Below are 20,773 nucleotides of genomic sequence, written 5' to 3'. Positions count from 1 at the left end.
AACAAGAGAAGGGGGCGGTTTTCTGCGGCTGCTACCAGCAAGAAGACGCCCTACTTGCTGGTAGAAAGGTAATTAGCATATCATAAAAGTATGTTTTTTGCAAAATCTACTGAACGAAAATAATTAATAACATAAGGTATAGCAATATCGCATAATAGGGATTATAAGTACACAAAAAAAAAAAAATCTGTTTAGTGGGGTGACAGAAGCCCTTTAATGTTACCTTTAAACTGTACAACTCAATTGAAAAACAAACTGAAATCTTTTAGGTGGAGGGAAGAAAAAAAACAAAAACTAAAATAATGTGGTTGCATAAGTGTGCACACCCTCTTATAACTGGGGAAGTAGCTGTGTTCAGAATTAAGCAATCACATTCAAAATCATGTTAAATAGGAGTCAGCATACACCTGCCATAATTTATAGTGCCTCTGATTAACCCCAAATAAAGTGCAGTTGCTCTAGTTGGTCTTTCCTGAAATTTTCTTAGTCGCATCCCACAGCAAAAGCCATGGTCCACAGAGAGCTTCCAAAGCATCAGAGGGATCTCATTGTTAAAAGGTATCAGTCAGGAGAAGGGTAAAAAAGAATTTCCAAGGCATTAGATATACCATGGAACACAGTGAAGACAGTCATCATCAAGTAGAGAAAATATGGCACAACAGTGACATTACCAAGAGCTGGACGTCCCTCCAAAATTGATGAAAAGACGAGAAGAAAACTGGTCTGGGAGGCTACCAAGAGGCCTACAGCAACATTAAAAGAGCTGCAGGAATATATGGCAAGTACTGGCTGTATGGTACATGTGACAACAATCTCCTGTATTTCTTCATATGTCTGGGCTATGGGGTAGAGTGGCAAGACTAAAGCCTTTTCTTACGAAGAAAAACATCCAAGCCAGGCTACATTTTGCAAAAACACATCTGAAGTCTCCCAAAAGCATGTGGGAAAAGGTGTTATGGTCTGATGAAACCAAGGTTGAACTTTTTGGCCATAATTCCAAAAGATATATGTTTGGGGCAAAAACAACACTGCACATCACCAAAAGAACACCATACCCACAATGAAGCATGGTGGTGGCAGCATCATGCTTTGGGGCTGTTTTTCTTCAGCTGGAACTGGGGCCTTAGATAAGCTAGAGGGAATTATGAACAGTTCCAAATACCAGTCAATATTGGCACAAAACCTTCAGGCTTCTGCTAGAAAGCTGAACATGGAGAGGAATTTCATCTTTCAGCATGACAATGACCCAAAGCATACATCCAAATCAACAAAGGAATGGCTTCACCAGAAGAAGATTACAGTTTTGGAATGGCCCAGCCAGAGCCCAGACCTGAATCCGATTGAAAATCTGTGGGGTGATCTGAAGAGGGCTGTGCGCAGGAGATGCCCTGGCAATCTGACAGATTTGGAGTGTTTTTGCAAAGAAGAGTGGGCAAATCTTGCCAAGTCAAAATGTGCCATGCTGATAGACTCATACCCAAAAAGACTGAGTGCTTTAATAAAATCAAAAGGTGCTTCAACAAAGTATTAGTTTAAGGGTGTGCACACATATGCAACCATATTTTATTTTTATATTTTTTTCTTCCCTCTACCTAAAAGATTTCAGTTTGTTTTTCAATTGAGTTGTACAGTTTATAGGTCACATTAAAAAGGTGGAAAAAGTTCTGAAATGATTTATCTTCGTCTCATTTTTTTACAACACAGAAACCTGACATTTTAACAGGGTATGTAGACTTTTTATATCCACTGTATGTGTGCATGTCCAAGATAGAGAAATAAAAAATAAATTAAAAAAAGTGGACAGGAAGTGTGAGCATGTTCTCTCTGCACAGTATTGCCAAACGTGTTGGCACAACAGAAATATTGAGTAATAAGTAGATAAGACTTAGCTTTTCATGTGGATTAACCCAACAGCACAGTCATCACCAAACACTGTAGATCGGCTGAGTGCCTAACATTAGGAGTGAGAACATGTGCTCACATGGTGGGGGAGACTGAATGCAACCTTCATCGCCACTTTTTGTTAAAGTGAAACTATCACCATAAAAATGCAGCCTAATCTGCAGGCAGCATGTTATAGGAGGAGGAGCTGAGTACACAGTGGTGTTTGAAAGTTTGTGAACCCTTCAGAACCTTCTATATATAAATCTGACCTAAAATTACCACAGGTTTTCAAAAACAAGTCATAAAAATAAAGATAACCAAACAAATGACTCCTGTATTAAATATGGTCATTTAATAAGGAAAATGATCTAGTACCTGAGTCTGAGTGGAAAGAGTATGTGAACCTTAAGAATCAGCAGATCATTTTCAGGTGAAATTAGAGTCAAGTGTTTTCAATCAATGGGATGAGGCATGAGTGGGCAACTCATTTTATTTAAACACCCTTAAGGACTCAGCCCTATTTCACCTTAAAGGGATTCTGTCACCTCGTATAACACAAATTCAGATTTTAAACCAGTCATGCTCCACAGCTTACCTTGAATCGACTGCGTAAAAAACGACTTTTATAAAACCCTGAAGGTGCCCAGAGGGGCGTTATGTTCCCCTTTGTGTGCCCAGTAACGCCCCTCTTACAGTGCCCAAAACTCCTTCCTCCAGAATCCCTAACCGCCCACAGCGTCTCATCCCTCTCCTTCCCCTCCCTGACGGCCGAGCGAAGTCTCGCGCAGACGCAGTACCCACTTAGGGCTGCGCCAGTGCGATTTGCTGGAGACTGAGGGCAGGAGCTTCATCGATGTCACTGGGCATGCGCCGAGCCCAGTGACGTCCGATGCTCGGCCGTCAGGGAGGAGAGGGATGAGACACTGTGGGCAGTTAGGGATTCTGGAGGAAGGCGTTTTGGGCACTGTAAGAGGGGCGTTACTGGGCACACAAAGGGGAACATAACGCCCCTCTGGGCACCTTCAGGGTTTTATAAAAGTCGTTTTTCTGAAAAACTGCTGGACGGATTACAATAAAAAACAGCACAGCCGATTCAAGGTAAGCTGTGGAGCATGACTGGTTTAAAATCTGAATTTGTGTTATACGAGGTGACAGAATCCCTTTAAGGACTTGGCCATTTTTTGCAAATCTGACCAGTGTCACTTTAAGTGCTGATAACTTTAAAATGCTTTGACTTATCCAGGCCATTCTGAGATTGTTTTTTCATCACATATTGTACTTCACGACACTGGTAAAATGAAGTCAAAGAAATTCATTTTTATTTATAAAAAAATACCCAAATTTACCAATTAGTTTTTTTTTTTAAATTACAAATTTCCAAGTTTCAATTTCTCTACTTCTATAATACATAGTAATACCTGCAAAACTCATTACTTATGGCCCTGATTCTGTAGTTTACAGAAACACCCCATATGTGGTCGTAAACCATTTTGAGGTGCATATGACTTTTTGATCGCTTGCTATTACACTTTTTGTGATGTAAGATGACAAAAAATGGCTTTTTTACACCGTTTTTATTTTTATTTTTTTACGGTGTTCATCTGAGGGGTTAGGTCATGTGATATTTTTATAGAGCCGGTCGATACGGACGCGGAGATACCTAATATGTACACTTATTTTTTTTATTTATGTAAGTTTTACACAATGATTTCATTTAAAAAAATAAAAAAAAATCATGTTTTAGTGTTTCCATAGTCTAAGAGCCATAGTTCTTTCAGTTTTTGGGCGATTATCTTGGGTAGGGTATGATTTTTGCGGGATGAGATGACGGTTTGATTGGTACTATTTTGGCGTACATGCGACTTTTTAGATCACTTTTATTACCTTTTTTGGGAAGTAAGGTGGGCAAAATTTCAATTTCCTCATAGTTTTTATTTTTTAATTTTTATGGCGTTCACCGTGCGGGGAAAATAACATGACCGTTTTATAGATCAGGTCGTTACGGACGCGGCGATACCTAATATGTGTAGCGTATTTTATTTTTTTTATTTTTATTCAGTGATAAGTGGTTTTTTAATCTTTACTTTTTTCACTTTTTTTTCACTTTTTTCTGACCCAGACCCACTTGGTTCTTGAAGATCCAGTGGGTCTGATGTCTGTATAATACAGTACAGTACACTATATAGTGTATTGTACTGTATTTTACTTGCACTTTGTCTGAACAGATCTATGCCTTTAGCACAGATCTGTTCAGCACCATGGACAGCAGGATGCATGAGAAAGCGTCCTGTTGCCATGGGAACCTTCCCCGTCTGCTCAGTTGTGGCCACAACTGAGCAGACGGGGAAGGGTAAGGAGGCAGGCTCCCTCCCTCTGTGAGACCATCCGGTCAGGGGGATGGGAGAGGGAGGGAGCCCCCTCTTACTGTTAACCTTTTCGATATCCCGCGGTCCGTACGGACCGCGGTATGGAAAGGGTTAAACGGCTGACATCACAGCACAGATGTCAGCCGTTTATACCAGAGTGTCAGCAATGTGCTGACACTCTGGTATAACCACTGGAAGCCAATGAATATTCAAGAGGAGGCGGGCGGGGGATCGCGATCCCGCCTGCCGCACCACCTGCACCACCCGCTGGCATAAAATCATTCAGGGGTGCAGGGGGGTGAAAAAAACTTTATTTGGGGCATTTTAAAGTTTGATCAGAATCTGCAGAAAGCGCAGCAAACCGCAGGTCTGAATTGACCTGCGGTTTGCTGCGATCGCCGATACGGGGGGTCATATGACCCCCCCCCCCCCCGGCGTTGTGACAGGATGCCCGCTGAATGATTTCAGCGGGCATCCTGTTCCGATTAACCCCCGCAGCGCCGCAATCTCGTTTTAAACTCATGACGTACCGGTACGTCATGGGTCCCTAAGGGGTTAATGGACAGGGATCTATCAAAGTCTGATCTTCACAAAATGTTTGTGTTAGGCCTCTTTCACACGAGCATCATGATTTTGGGCCGCATAAGATGCGGGTGTGTCGCAGGAAAATGCACAATTTTTCCACGCGAGTGCAAAACATTGTAATGCGTTTTGCACGCGCGTGAGAAAAATCTGCATGTTTGGTACCCAAACCCGAACTTCTTCACAGAAGTTCGGGTTTGGGTTAGGTGTTGTGTAGATTGTATTATTTTCCCTTATAACATGGTTATAAGGGAAAACAATAGCATTCTTAATACAGAATGCATATCACAATAGGGCTGGAGGGGTTAAAAAAAATTAATTTAACTCACCTTAATCCACTTGTTCGCACAGCCCGGCTTCTCTTCTGTCTTCATCTTTGCTGTGCAGTAAGAATAGGACCTTTGATGACGTCACTGCGCTCATCACATGATCCATCACCATGTGATGTGTGAAAATCACCGCTCATGTGCACAGCCCCATAGAAATGAATGGGTCCGGATTCAGTGCGGGTGCAATGCGTTCACCTCACGCATTGCACCCGCGCGGAAAATTCGCCCGTGTGAAAGGGGCCTTAGTGTATCAGGGCACAAATGAAAAAGATTTGAGGACCTCAGAAGAAGTGTTGATGATGCTCAACAGGCTGGAAAAGGTTACAAAACCATCTCTAAAGAATTTGGACACCGGAAATCCACCTTCAGACTGGCCATTTACTAATGGAAGAAATTCAAGACAAAAACAAAGATCACGCCAAGAGCAAGGTGTGTAATAGTGCGAGAGGTCACAAAGGAACCCAAGGTAACCTCTGTGCAACTAAAGGCCTTTGTCACATTAGCTAATGATAAAGGGAACCTGTCACCACAATGTCAGCCCCGCAGCTGCCACAAGTACCTTATTGTTTTCTTGCTCAAGTCTCTATTCATGCTAATTGTAAATTTGTCAGATTTTTCATTTTTTAGAAAAATGTTTTTATATGTCTTGCGCGCAGTATGCAAAGTCTGCCTTTGTAGTCAAGGTCAATAATAAGTGAATTGCGGCACACAGGATGTTTGCTTGCAATTTATTCCTGTGATATCATGCAAAAATCATGATCCAGTTACACAGTAGGCTCAGTTAGACAACCACATTAGAAAGTATGACTTGTCCTGCAAAAAACTAGCCTTTATACAGCTATCTTAAAAAAAGGGGGGGGGGGAGGGGAGGGGAGTTATGGCTCCGGGAAGGCAGAGAGTACAAAACGAAAAAAGCAAAAAAAAGGAGAATCCTCCGGGGCTCAGAGGGGTTGTCCCGCCATATATATTGATGACCTAAAGTCAGGATAGGTCATCAATATCTGATCGGCATAGGTCATTTGAATGCAGTGCTTTTCCTCTTCGAACAGCTGATTGGCAGGGGTGCCAGGTGTCAGATATTGATGACCTATCCTGATGATATCAATATATATGGTAGGACAACCCCTTTAAAGAGAACTTGTCACCAAGAAATGCAGTGCAATCTGCACCTCTGCATTACGGAATTCTGTATCACTTAAAGGGGTTCTGCACTTTGTTTAAACTGATGATCTATCCTCTGGATAGATCAGCTTATGATCGGCGGGAGTCCGACACCCAGGACCCCCGCCGATCAGCCGTTTAAGAAGGCAGCGGCGCTCCAGCAACGCCGCAGTCTTCTCACTGTTTACCGCTGGCACAGTGACGTCACGACTAGTATCAACTGGCCTGGGACTGGGCTAAGCTCCGATCACTTGAATGGAGCTTACCCCGCCCAGGCCAGTTGATACTAGTCGTGACGTCACTGGGCCAGCGGTAAACAGTAAGAAGGCCACGGCGCTGCTGGAGCCCCGCTGCCTTCTCAAACAGCTGATAGGCGGGGGTCCCGGGTGTCAGACCCCCACCGATCAGATGCTGATGATCTATCCAGAGAATAGATCATCAGTTTAAACAAAGTGCAGAACCCCTTTAAGTGTGTGACTATGGAGATTATACATATATAATCGACACAACTACCGTCCTGACACCTTAATTAGGTGTTTGTCATCTTCACAAACACTCAGCACCCCTTTTTAGTGAGAATAACTGGGACCTGGCAAGCTGATTTGAGCTGGAACACAGAATGCTACATGTGACAGATTCTAAATATATCCAGCTCCGCTGCTGAAATGAGGTAGCTCTTACACTTCTGTTTCCTGGGGGAATCTCTACATACAACATATTTTCAATTGGCTGCCTCACAAACTAGGCCAAGATAAAGCTGCGTGGAAATCTTCCTTACCTCAGCCATAGCACACAAAGCAGGAGAGCACTGCAAGCAATTGTCACAATGTATTCTTGGTAAAAGGTATAAAGCTGGAGCAACGAGGGAGAGATGAGAACCGCTCCATTAATGAGTAACAGGGACCAATATAATAAATACATATATTAAATAGCTAAAATAAGAGCAGACAAAATGGTGATGAAGCAATTCTAATGGACAGAAGGATATACAACGTATACAGCAGAGGTCACAATTTAACATGATAAAAAGATACTATGGATAGATGAAGGTGGCTACAAGGAAGATAGATCAGGCATACTGGAGCTACAACATGCCTGATCCTTTGACCTCATAGGAGATAAGCCGCTGTAATGTCTTGTAGTAGCTGGTCTCTACCCATTGATGCTTGGCCCAATGGATAGGGGTGTTCCAGTTCTACCCAACCTATATTGTGCATCTGTTTCAGATGAATGTTGTAAAAATCCAACACCAATGATTAAACCACACAATACTTAAAAAAGATGGGCAGTCAGCGATAACGGCTCACACACTTCAAGTCTGACCCAACGACCATTGGCTAGGAGTCATTCAGGCTTGAAATGTATTGGACTTTTTAATAAATCACAACATTCATCCAGAACAGTTTCTCGATTTATGGTTCCGAATCTATCCTTGGAGTTTGAGATATTAAAGGTTAGGCCTTGGATGGGTGAGCTGTACCCATCTTTATACATATTGTTTTCCATCTACCGAGCATGCTGGACCACGACATGCCTAATCCTTGGTTCCTGCAGTAAGTGTCTGGTACCGTTTTTTCCCCCACTGCGAAAAAAATGCACGCTCAGGCGAGCTCTCTGGAAAGAGGGCAATGATACAGTCTTCCAATGAATTCTTACTTGCTTTGGTTGACCAAAAATGACCAAGGTGGTCATCTACATGCAGTCACAGATCACTGTACCTCCAATTTATTATCTGAAGCAGAGAGCAATAGTATAAAGCCTAAAGCCTAGCTTCTAGTCTGTACTAATTATACAGAGTATGGCCTCATGCACACGAATGTATTTTGTTTCCGTGTCCGTTCCGTTTTTTTTGCAGATAGGATGCAGACTCGTTCATTTCAATGGGTCCTCAAAAAATGCGGACAGCACATCATGTGCTGTCGGCATCAGTATGTCCGTTCCGTAGCCCCGCAAAAATAAATAAATAAATAGAACATGCCCTATTTTTGTCCGTTTTAGGCATTGTTACAATGGATCCGCAAAAAACAAACAAACGGATGGCATACTGAGGTCATCCGTTATTTCTTGCGCAGTCGTGTGCATGTAGCCTATGTATGTATTATACCACACACACAGTAAGGGCTATATTACACCAACAGATTATCTGACCAATATCTAACCAATCAGACCAATAGTTGGTGTATATAACAAAAGATCTGTGTGTATACTCAGCCATCTGACCAATGATTAGTCAGAATCTGTTGGTGTAATACAGCCCTAGGTCTCCGGTAGGAATCTTCATTCCTTTATTCATTTTCAGATCCCCTGATACTCCGTTTGCAACCTGCTTAAATCAATTTCCCTTTATCCATTTACAAATCTATACAGCAATAGTCTAACGTGATAGAATGTGTCTCCTACACCTGTTGAATCTTGTCCAACAAACCTACACAGCACTAACAGTAAAAACAGACCACCCGCTATCCTTTCTGCTTTAGAAATTTGCTAGATCGTTATCTGTCAGGAATTATGTCTGTAACCCCCCCCCCAAAAGGAAGAGGTCAAATTAAAAAGCAAAACTCTCATGTGCATGTTACAATGGTCCGCATTCCTCAAAATTATACCACAGTTTTTGTTAAATTTACCCAATTGTACAGTCCTTTTCATGTAGTAACCATAACTAAGAAAGTAAAAGTTAGCAATTCTATACAGTGGTTGTAGAGTAGAGACTTTTACAAAGTACACCATTTAGGGCTGTTTAGGGGTTCTGTTGTGTTGTCATTACGCTTTCTGCTATAACACAGCAATCCAGGGTGGATAAAAATCAATGATTTAAAAAAAATAATAAAGATTTTTTTGATTTAAATCAGATTTTTTTTTATATAAAATGCTTTTTGAGGAAAATATATTACCATCCAAAGGTTATTCCATCATGAAATAAAGATTCGTTTTTTTTAAATTATGTAGAATAAGGCTGTATATGTTTAATTTTTTGGGTAAATAAATTCCATTAATCCATTTACAATGTCATGCTCTTCCAGAGGTTTTTGTAAGATTATTGGGCAGTTTCTCTGCCTACAAGATATTATCACAGATGCTTGGTTTACTTTTGCAGTTCTCAAAACTGAATTTGACTCAGCAGAGATCACATGCCTCTTCTTCACAGCAAAAATGTTATAACATGGACAGAGTTGAGAAAAATCCCTTAATCCTAACTTCTACAAACCTATGACTACAGAATCAACCTAATCAAACTAATATGAAAAGTTGTTATTCTAAAAATCTTTATCTACTTGCATATTATAAGTTACACCAGCAAGAATTAGTCTTTATGTAGAAAACTATGATTTAAATCAAGCCTTACTGACTAGTGATTTAAAAATCGGGATTTAAAATCAGTTTGATTTAAATCAAATCCACCCTGCAGCATCCTGACCAAACGACCCGAAACCCATTAAAATCAGTGGGTTCCATAAGTGACCAATTGGATTTGTCTGAAAACAAGGGTTCCAGCAGCTGTGACACTGCTAGTTCCTCCTGACACTTGTCTGGGTGTCATTATTGACATGTTCAGGGTTATCACAAGAACATTTTGTGGATTCAAATCATGACTGACAACTTAAAAGGGAACCTGTCACCTGGAACCTGTATCAAATCGTTTTTTTACACAATAAAAGCACACAGAGCTATGGGGACTGGGTATTGTGGATGTGCTAGCGGCCATCAAGCAACCCATGTCCTCAGCTCTATACACACAATCCCGGTGACAGGTTCCCTTTAAAGAGGATCTTTCACCACTCCTGACATTCCTGTTTTAATAGCTTCATGCATTCCCCATGTAATAACCGTTCTGATATGCATTATTGTAAGCTTTACCATGCTCCCGAATGGCAGCCCTGCCCATTTATGCAGTAGCTTACTCTTTCTTTCCATATACTTACCTAGCCAGGCCATGCAGGTGTCTGGGAAAGCCGGTCACCTACTGGCACAGGAGCCAAATAGATTATGTCAGGGTAGTCAGAGTTTCAAATATTAATTGGAAAAGACAAGGAAGATATAAAATTATAAAAAGTTAAACTCACTATTCAGCACCACCCCTGCTCCAGCGCTGTCAATCCTCCGCATGATATTTTTGGATGCAGCAATGACAAAAGCCAATTACGGACCTCAGCGGTAGATGGCACAAGGCCAAGGAAGCCCGTAATTTCTGCAGCAGTCATGTGGGGTATATCGGACCTCATCGTTGCAGCCACGGAAACACAGACCGGAGGTTGTCTCACCTCACACATTGGTGGAATATCCTACAGATATGCCACCAATATCAGACAGAACTGAGCCCCCATAGAAAAAGAGAGCACACCGCACATTTGCTGCAGCCATCCATTCATTTCTAATGAGAGCATTTGCTCAGCTATTTTCAGAACTCCCATGCGTGGTGTGCTCTCGCTCACTTTGCTGATATTGGTGGCATATCCTAGAAAAGTGCCACAAACGCATAAGGTGACAACCTTTTTAACACAAATCCAGGCTTTGGGAAAGTTTTTCATTTTCTCGGAAAGCCTATTCATTGAACTGAATGGGGCTGAGCGCAGTACCAAGCACACCCGCTATATAAGGTAGAGCGCTGTGCTTGGTAAGCTGTGAGAAGGCCACAAGAGCGCCGCTGCCTTCTCAAACAGCTGAATGGCCGAGGTCAGACCCCCAGGATCAGATAATGATTACCTATCCAGAGGATAGATCATCAGTATCAAAATCCTGGAAAACCCCCTTTAAACAAAAACATCTGAAGTATCACAAAATGCATGCAATAACGTATACACTGGGTCAACTTTTCATCACTCGGCATAGCAAAAACATGGCAGGAAAAGAGGGTGAAAACCATAAAGGTAGCGGCTCAGCAGGCGGGAGCGTGCTCAATCTGCACAGATTCTAAATATAACTCCGCAGAGCAGCAGGAGAAATGGGCAAAACGCAGTCAAACTAAGGAGCTTATCAATCAGAGATAATCCTTCACGACACGCAGAGGTGAATGCCGGCCATGAAAAGATGCCCCTTGCATAGCTTTACAGCGACAGAAATATTACAATGCATTGAGCGGCAGGGGATGGCTCGTTAGTTTCCACCTCGGTAACGCGCTTCAGACTGCATCACATGTTTCTGACAAGGCTGAGGCAGGATCCCCTGCAGTAATGGATGATTTCATGAACCAAGATAGAAGCGATCATGTTCACAGCCATATTTAGAAAGCCATTGTGCGCTACAGGACCTGTCACCAGTATTTCCCTGAAATAAACATTGGGGGGTGCACACGCTATCTATATAAGCCCTTCATGTTATTAATTTCTCTTTCGGGGAGGTCGGAGCCTCAAAATCGTTCATGAGGACTGCCGGAGTCTAAGGCAGAGAGGAATCCAGTATAATTTTTAGCCATTTACATCACAGATCAGTAATCCTACTTAGAATGTAATGTATATTATAGGCTTATAAATCGGTTTCAGAGTGGCTTAATAACTAGAGCAATGCCCCAATGACCAGCGTTGGCCCCATTCCAAATAACGTTTTATTAGTTAATTTATTAACCAGTGAGTAGATTCACCTATTGGTTCCTGATAATTTTTTTTCTATTGGAATGACCAGCCAAAGACCTATGATGTAGGAAAAGGTAAGGTAATCAAAGGGATTGGCCAATCTCATACACTGGGGGCATATCGCTAGGATATGCCCCCAATGTCTGTTACTTGCAGGTCCCAGAGGTGGGACCCACACCTATTTCTAGAGCGGAGCCTAGAAAAGAGAGTGGACCGTGCATGTGGGGCTATTTCCGTCAGCCCCATAGAAGAGAATGGAGTGGAGGCTGCGATTCCGCAGTGCACTTACCACTCATAGCCACTGCTCGGCTATTTTCGGCACTCCTATAGAAATGAATGCACAGTCTGCTCTTTTATTTTGCGGGCTCCATTCTAGAGATAATTGCGAGTCCAAGAGGTGGGAACCGCATCTATCAGACAAAAGTAAAGGGGGGGGGGGGGGTCACACATTTATTAGATAGAAGAGCACACAGTGTGCTGTTCGCATCCATATGTCTGTTCCGCGGCACCCGCAAAAAAATAGAACACATCAATTTTACAGACAAGGATAGGGCGGGTATATGAATGACAGGAAAGCACATGGCCGGTTTCCGTGCTTTGCACTTCTGCAATTTGTAGACAGCAAAAACAGCTACAGCTGTGTGCACAAGCAGTTACATTGAAGCAGTGTTCACATTTCCACCACTGTGACCCGCACCTATATCAAGAACAGAGCCCCAAAAGTGTTAGAGGGTTCACTGCGCATTCGCAGCCACCCTCCATTTATTTTCTATGGGGCAGCCGAAAATATCTGAGCGCTGGCTTGGCTATTTCCGCCGGGCCCATAGAAGTAAATAGGAGCGATGGCCAGTCAGGCGCAGTGCGATCCCTTTCACTGCTATGGGGTGCGCGCTTGGTGGTGGGGTTCCGTTCCCGGTATAGATGCAGGTCCCAGCGGTGGAAACCGCACCTATAAGACAATGGGGGCATATCCTAGCGATATGCCCCCATTGTCTGTGAGGAGACAACCCCTTTAATTTTCAGCTAAGCATTGTCCATGGAATACAGATGACACACGGAGGGCAAAAAAACAGAACACACAGACCAAACACGGGTCCTTTACAGACATCTTCATAGATGAAATATGGACAGAAATGTGGCGCATTTCTGGTGCAAAACTACACATCTCAGGCCTGGCACCCTTTTCCCACAAAGCCCTGCATACTTCCAGCTAAGTCCCACCCCTTGTTGGGCAAGTCAGAAAAAAACCCTAGTGGTGCCAAATGGTGTCATTTATTTTAGACAGATTTTAGCATGCCCTTCCTAATGGGAAAAGTATGAGAGGAGAAAAGGCAAGCAAACTGATGAATAATGACCAGTATGATTAACGTAACGTGTAAACAAACCTATAACGGTTTTTCACAAATCTCAGCCGCAGATGGGATTTCTCAAAGAATACACATTCTTTTCCTTCTTATGCACATACAGTGGGTGCACATGAAAGGGAACTACATACAACCCTCAAAGGAGAAATGATGCAAAAAGACTTATGAACATATCTATAAAAAAGCTACTTTTAAATGTCAATTAAATGTAATCTAAGGTAACTGAATTGTATTTCTAGCTCACAGGAAGTTTTATGGTCACATAACAGTATTGTATGCTGAAGAGGTAAAAAGGTAACTAACACTGGATAAATCCCATCATCTGCTCCTGAGGCCACATGATGCAAGAAGAATAGGACTCCGAAGAACATATGCATTCACAGGAACGACTTGTGTGCTTAGGGTCGTCTTGCTGCATGAACGACGTTCTCTTGAAATCCAGCTCATGGACATACATCCAGATATTTTTCTTTAGAAATTTCTGGTATAAATCAGAACTAATTGTTCCATCAATCAGGGCAAGCTGTCCTGGCCCAGATGCCGCATACCCGGTGCAAACCATGACACTACCACCACAGTGTTTCACAGAAGGGAGGAGGTTTATATGCTGGAATGGAGGGATTTCCCTTCCTCCAAACAGAACGCTTCTCATTTAAACCAAATAGTTCTATGTTGCTCTCATCCGTCCACAAAACATTGTTGCCATTGCCTTCCGGCTTGTCCAGGTGATCTTTAGCAAACTGCAGATATAGCAACGTTCTTTTTGGAGACCAGCAGCTTTCTACTTGCACACCATTGTTGTCCAGTGTGCTCATGATGATTAATATTAGCTAATAGGAGAAAGGCCTTTAGTTGCTTAGTGGTTACCTTGGGTTCCTTTGTGACCTTGCTCTTAGTGTGATATTCATTGGTCGATCAGTCCTGGGCAGGGTAATAATGGTCTTGAATTTCCGGTATTTGTATATAATCTGTCTGACTGTGGACTGGTGGATGGTCTATTTCTTTGAATCAAAATATATTAGACTTTATTTATGATGGGGTTTGGACCTTGAGATTAAGTTCCTCTGATGGGCTAATGAACCCGAGTCCAACCCCAAGGGGTCCAAACAATACAGTACAGACCATCTTAATTTTTTTTTTAGACCTTTCCTGTACACAGAAATTTTATTTCTATTTTGCTATTTTTTATCTGTACCTGGGACATCCATAGAAGTAAAAGTTACAAAAGAAAATAGCCTCCTGTGGTGATGTTTCCAGTAGGCAGCTGAACCTGGCCAGATCTACCGTCACAGGGAACTTGACAAATGGGTCAAATGACTTCTACGTCTACTAGAAGTTGCAGCAACTTTGCCATTGACTCCATTCTGTAAAGAAATGATTGAACGTTGAAAACAGAACTGGTAAACCCCTGTCATCTTCTCTCCAGGGTGTCGAGGCACCTCTGAAGAAGAGTGTCTAGCCTGCTCCTGCTCGATTTGTACATACATAATTTTTGCCTTTTTGATCATTTAGCTAAGACGACATAACATTTAAGTGCCTTCTATTGTAACTCACAGTCTGTCACATGTGAAATTAATAATATAAACATGTACTGACAAGTTAACATGAGGGTTTAAAGGGGTTTTCCAGGAGTAGAATATTGATGACCTTTTAATCAATATCTGATTGGTGGGGATCTGATTCCCGACTCTCCCCCACCCATTAATGAGCTCTTTGAAGAGGCCTCTTCCTAGGCTAGTGACTTCACATTCATTGGTATAAAGACCTATGTGCAAGCTTAGTGCTGTTCAAGTGAAAGGGCCTGGGCTGCACTTCCAACAACAGCGCTGTACATGGTGTACTGTGAGGAGGCCACAGCACTCACTGGAGTGCTGCATCCTCTTCAAACAGCTGATCAGTGGTGGTGCCAGACCCGAACCCCCCCCCCCCCCCCGATCAGATATTGATGATCTATCCTGACAATAAGTCATCAATATTCTAATACCGGAGAACCTGTTTATATAAAAAAAAGCAGCTTGACCATTCACAGTATTTAAATAGGTTATCCACCCCCTATAATGACGCCCCTAATGCCCGGACCCCTCAGATAGCTTATACTTACCACGCACCCTGGTCGCTCCTGATCTCCGCACGGCCGCTGCTGCATCTCAGCTGTCGTGCGGATCAAAACATCAGGCGACGTTGGGGGAGGAGGGGGGTGGTTATGGAGTTAGCCAATAGCAGGCTGCGATGGGAATGAACCTCCTTAGTATCGTTGGTGAAATTAGGGAGGCTCGTCCCCATCACAGCCTGCTATTGGTTGCTCCCCCCATTGCCGGATGTTTTGACCCGTGCAACAGGGAGATGCAGCAGCTGCTGTGCAGGCATCTGAGCGATAAGTATAACCTATATAAGGGGCCCGGGCATTAGGGGGGTCATTATAGGGGTTGGATAACCCCTTTAATGGACAGGATAAATGAAAAGGAAAAAAAAGATCACATAAAGCAGACTGCTGCCTTCTCACAATTTCTGCAGAACAATTGTGATGAAGCAGAGCGAACATTTTTTGCTGGGTTTCTAAAAATTACTGGTAGCAAAAATAGCAGCTCTCATTATACCACAGTGCTGTGAAGCCCCACACAGATCTATTTCAGTAACAGCACGAAACGCATTATGTATGCACCTTCTTTCTCCAAATCCCCTTAGTCTATAGGTTACTGGAGGTGGGAACGGCTTTTTTTTTAAAATGAATCATCTCGAGAGAGCGGATCCTGTTTGAACATCTACATGAACAATTCCAAGCTTCTAGAATGATTCTACTTTAAAGCCGGGGAGCTGCAGGACTCCAAACGCAGAGGAATTTTGTCTAGCTCCACCGTTACATGCAGCGCGCCTTCATGGAGCAAGTTCATTTGTAAATAATGAAGAAGAAATGTGATTCAATTAAGCTCTGACCTATTTTTTTTTCACAACATACCGCAGAAGCATCTTACTCCCATGATGCAGACTACTGCCCACTCACAAGCCCCAAGACTCTCCCTGTCACATGGATTCATTGCTGTAACCGTTATTACAAAATAATCCCAATATAAAGGCTCATGCAAGGGACAGGGAGCCAATAAGGATATTTATGAGGGTTATAAGACATTACAAGGCTGAGCCGTTCTTTCATTTGCTATACACGGTGCAGCACAGATCCTTTGGAGCGCCATTCTGTTGAGAGGCTCAGTAATTATAGTAGACTGCACATCAGTGTGGAAAAGCAAAATGCTCTTCCCTAAGCCCACCGCTGAGTCGGAGCTAAGCATCTGCGCCATGTTACATCAGTCTTGTACAAAAACCTGACAAAGAGAGCAAATGACCTGCTTTAAAAATATAACCCTAGAAGCTGTACTGTAATTACTGTAATTGTAAAACTCCATTGTTGAATTATACTGTACAAAAGTATGGTTGAAAAAAAAGACATAGGTCCAGCCAAGGGAAGGGAGAGGATGTGGATGAAGTGAAGGAGTGGTGACCAGAGCCGGATCAATATTCAGAACAAGAATTTCCATAAGTGCTAATTATATTTTGTTCTAAGACCGCACCCATCAACTGTTCCTGACCACGTCCTAAGGTAGACTACTCCACAGATTCACGGTTCTTAGCACACGACCTTATGTTTGGTCCAAATCCATTTCACTTTTTTTCGCAAATCAGATGAGGGCCCATTGAAGATGTGCACAACACACCATGCATCACATCTGCATCCGTAAGTCTGTTCCACGGCCCCACCAAAAAAAAAACAGAACATGTTCAATTCTTGTCCGTTTTGTGGACAAGGATAGGACATTTCTATTGAAGTGAAAAATAAAATGGATGAATGCACACGGCCAGGATACATGTTTTGTGGAACTACGAGTTAATTTTCAGACCGCAAAACGGATACGGTCGTGAGCCCCTATGGTGAAGAAGCCATGGAACAGTTATAACAGTATGGGCCATTTATATTCTTATAAATCCCTCAGAAAAAATGAAAATTTGAAATAAACTCTAGTGCCACATGTAAGTCATCACAACCCCAATTAGACAGCATATTATGATGAATACCTCGTGCAGAAAGCTTTTTGGTGTTGATAATTTTGGCGGCGTACTCTTGTCCTGTGGTAATCTTCATGCATCTTTTCACCACAGAGAAGGCTCCCCTGTAAAACAAGAACACACGTCTTAATACTTCAGTCTGGACATCCCTGGGCAGATGGCAGAAGAGAGTTCTCCACTCTGAATGCTATGACAGTGCTTCCAACGAGACACCAGTGTCAGACAGCATTTGCTTGGGAATCATTTGGTGACACACTGAAATGGAAACCAGTCTTCAGTTATTCAACGTCTACGCCTTCTGATCTACTACTCGATGGCTGCACGCTAGAACAGAGTCATCTTTCACACTCGTAGAACACTTTCAAGCTATTAAGCAGCCACTTAAAAAGGTAATGGCTATCCTACGTGAAGCGGGACTTGTTACTATCATGTCCTCAGGTTTCCCTGAAATTGGATAGACGCTGCTTAATGCACAATACTGTATGTTTATTGTCAGGCTCACATTATATGTTCTTAGACAACAATCTAGCCACTAACCCAACAGTTTTAAATCCAGGCATATATTAAAGTTAAAAAGCATCCCATCCCCCAAAAATATCACTTTATGCAGTGAGTTTGAGTTGTCCTCTTCTGTACAGCGGGAACAAAATTCTATTTAGTCATTACTTATTTTTTGAGTAGAGGGAAAATTGATATGGCCACCATCATGCCTATCTCGTTCTGCTTTCTCAGGTTCCAGACTCAGACCTCATATGGTTGTGTGAAAAGGTATAGGCAATCACTGCAGAACTAGGTAAGATTGATATTGGAGATCCATGATGGTCACTTTTCCCCCAAATTCCACATCATCTGTGAGAGCATTAATGGTGTCCAGGTTGGGTGTCATCCAGTGATGACTTGACCAGCTCTATAGCACTTTCCTTGTAACGATCCCTCTTGGCCAATTAGCCGTGAGAGACCTACAGTTTCACACAGAACACACCTGTTCTTGGAGGGGGTAGGACACTTGGAATGGTTGAAAATACATTAGAAAAAGGCTCAGGTCCTTTGTAACAGATTTCTGCAATTTCTGTTAGATAAACTTCAGCACAGGAACTGAAGATTACATTGCCTTCACCAAGGTATACGCCAAGTGGTTAGATATAACTACTCAACAAATATCAAGGAAGTACAGATGGCCATGCCCCAGTGACCGACTCTTGTACAACATCTGTTCATGTAACGAAGACTAAAAAGCACAGATATGCCTACATTTATCACTGTTTTCTAGAAATAACTAATAACCTAAATAGGAATTATAACAACTTGAGATGAATAGAAAACCATAGCAAAGTATATGCATTAGCGCTCATGCACAAGGCCATAAACATTTTGTGTTCCACAAATCGCAGATCCGCAAAACACGATTCCCGAGTGCATTGTCGCCATTTATTTTTACACTTCTATAGAAACTTCCTATCCTTGTCCACAAAACAGACAAGAATAGGACAAGTTCTATTTTTTTTTTTTTTTGGCGAGGCTGCGGAAGGGAGGTGCGGATGCAGACAGCGCACGGAATACTGTCCTCATCTTTTACAGCCTCACTGAAATGAATGGGTCCGCATCCGACCCACCAAAAACGTGTATCGGACGGGGACAAAAACGACAGCTGTGTGTATGAGCCCTTATTCTGTACAAGTAACAGTTTAGGAGCAGGAGAACAGAAAGGACGGATTCAGCACATAACTGAGCCGAACGGAGCCCACGGGCCCCATAGACTATAATGGGGTCCGTTAGGTTTCCGCTCAGAGGAAGATTTTTGAAGCGGAGACAAAAGTCCTGCACGCACAACTTTGTCTCTGCTCCAAAATCTTCCTCTGAACAGAAACCTAACGGACCCTATTATAGTCTATGGGGTCCGTAGGCTCCGTTTGGCTCAGTTATGTGCCGAATCCATCCTTTCCGTTCTCCTGCTCCTAAACGGGGCAGGAGAATGGAAAGGCTGAATGGTGATGTGAACGAAGCCTAAGACAGACAAGATCTCCTGTCACGTGGTCAAACCTACGCTGAATGTTCATTCGCTAGCCTTGAAATATTGATGATCTATCATCAGGATAGGTCATCAATATCAGATGAGTGGGGGTCTGACACCAGGCACCTCCACCAGCAGCCGCTTACTGGCTTACTGCAGCTCAGCTCCCATTCACTTGAGACATATCAAGAAAAGAATCGAAGTCCGTTGTCCGCACATTGGCAGTTATGTATGGATATATCCCAATTTTTCATCACTGTACAGGTATAAACAGTGAGTACTGTGCAGCAGACTGTACAGGGGCTGTGGCAATGCTGCTGCCTCTACTGGACCAAGCAATCATGGGATCACCGGGTCCACCCCAGCATGGCAGTGTTGATGTGACTCTGCCATACCATGTCACTACTACCGCAAAGCATATACAGTACAGACCAAAAGTTTGAACACACCTTCTCATTCAAAGAGTTTTCTTTATTTTCAGGACTATGAAGGCATCAAAACTATGAATTAACACATGTGGAATTATATACATAACAAACAAGTGTGAAACAACTGAAAATATGTAATATTCTAGGTTCTTCAAAGTAGCCACCTTTTGCTTTGATTACTGCTTTGCACACTCTTGGCATTCTCTTGATAAGCTTCAAGAGGTAGTCCCCTGAAATGGTCTTCCAACAGTCTTGAAGGAGTTCCCAGAGATGCTTAGCACTTGTTGGCCCTTTTGCCTTCACTCTGCAGTCCAGCTCACCCCAAACCATCTCGATTGGGTTCAGGTCCGGTGACTGTGGAGGCCAGGTCATCTGGCGCAGCACCCCATCACTCTCCTTCATGGTCAAATAGCCCTTACTTTCAAAGTTTTCCCAATTTTTCGGCTGACTGACTGACCTTCATTTCTTAAAGTAATGATGGCCACTCGTTTTTCTTTACTTAGCTGCTTTTTTCTTGCCATAATACAAATTCTAACAGTCTATTCAGTAGGACTATCAGCTGTGTATCCACCTGACTTCTCATCAACACCACTGATGGTCCCAACCCCATTTATAAGGCAAGAAATCCCACTTATTAAACCTGACAGGGCACACCTGTGAAGTGAAAACCATTTCAGGGGACTACCTCTTGAAGCTCATCAAGAGAATGCCAAGAGTGTGCAAAGCAGTAATCAACGCAAAAGGTGGCTACTTTGAAGAACCTAGAATATGACATATTTTCAGTTGTTTCACACTTGTTTGTTATGTATATAATTCCACATGTGTTAATTCTTAGTTTTGATGCCTTCAGTGTGAATCTACAATTTTCATAGTCATGAAAATAAAGAAAACTCTTTGAATGAGAAGGTGTGTCCAAACTTTTGGTCTGTACTGTATATCCATGTAGTAATGCACTGCATTGTGACTGGGGGGGTGGGGTGTGACACACTCCCTTTAATGCTGGTACTAGAGTGTACCAAGCA

General features: G+C 42.6%; 1 protein-coding gene across 8 annotated transcripts in view; it reads right to left on the bottom strand.

The window, feature by feature from the left end:
- Positions 1–20,773, bottom strand: part of CAMK2D (calcium/calmodulin dependent protein kinase II delta) — a 420,621-nt gene that overhangs the window by 379,639 nt on the left and 20,209 nt on the right. For all 8 annotated transcript variants that reach the window (XM_040418340.1, XM_040418343.1, XM_040418341.1 and 5 more), the window contains exon 2: positions 17,322–17,416. In XM_040418340.1, the coding sequence (XP_040274274.1) occupies positions 17,322–17,416 (95 nt within the window). The remainder of the gene's footprint in view (positions 1–17,321; positions 17,417–20,773) is intronic.

The sequence above is a fragment of the Bufo bufo genome, chromosome 2 (genome assembly GCF_905171765.1).
Source record: "Bufo bufo chromosome 2, aBufBuf1.1, whole genome shotgun sequence".
NCBI lineage: Eukaryota > Metazoa > Chordata > Amphibia > Anura > Bufonidae > Bufo > Bufo bufo.
Note: the sequence above shows the minus strand (reverse complement) of the source record. Positions and strands in the feature narration are given on the sequence as shown.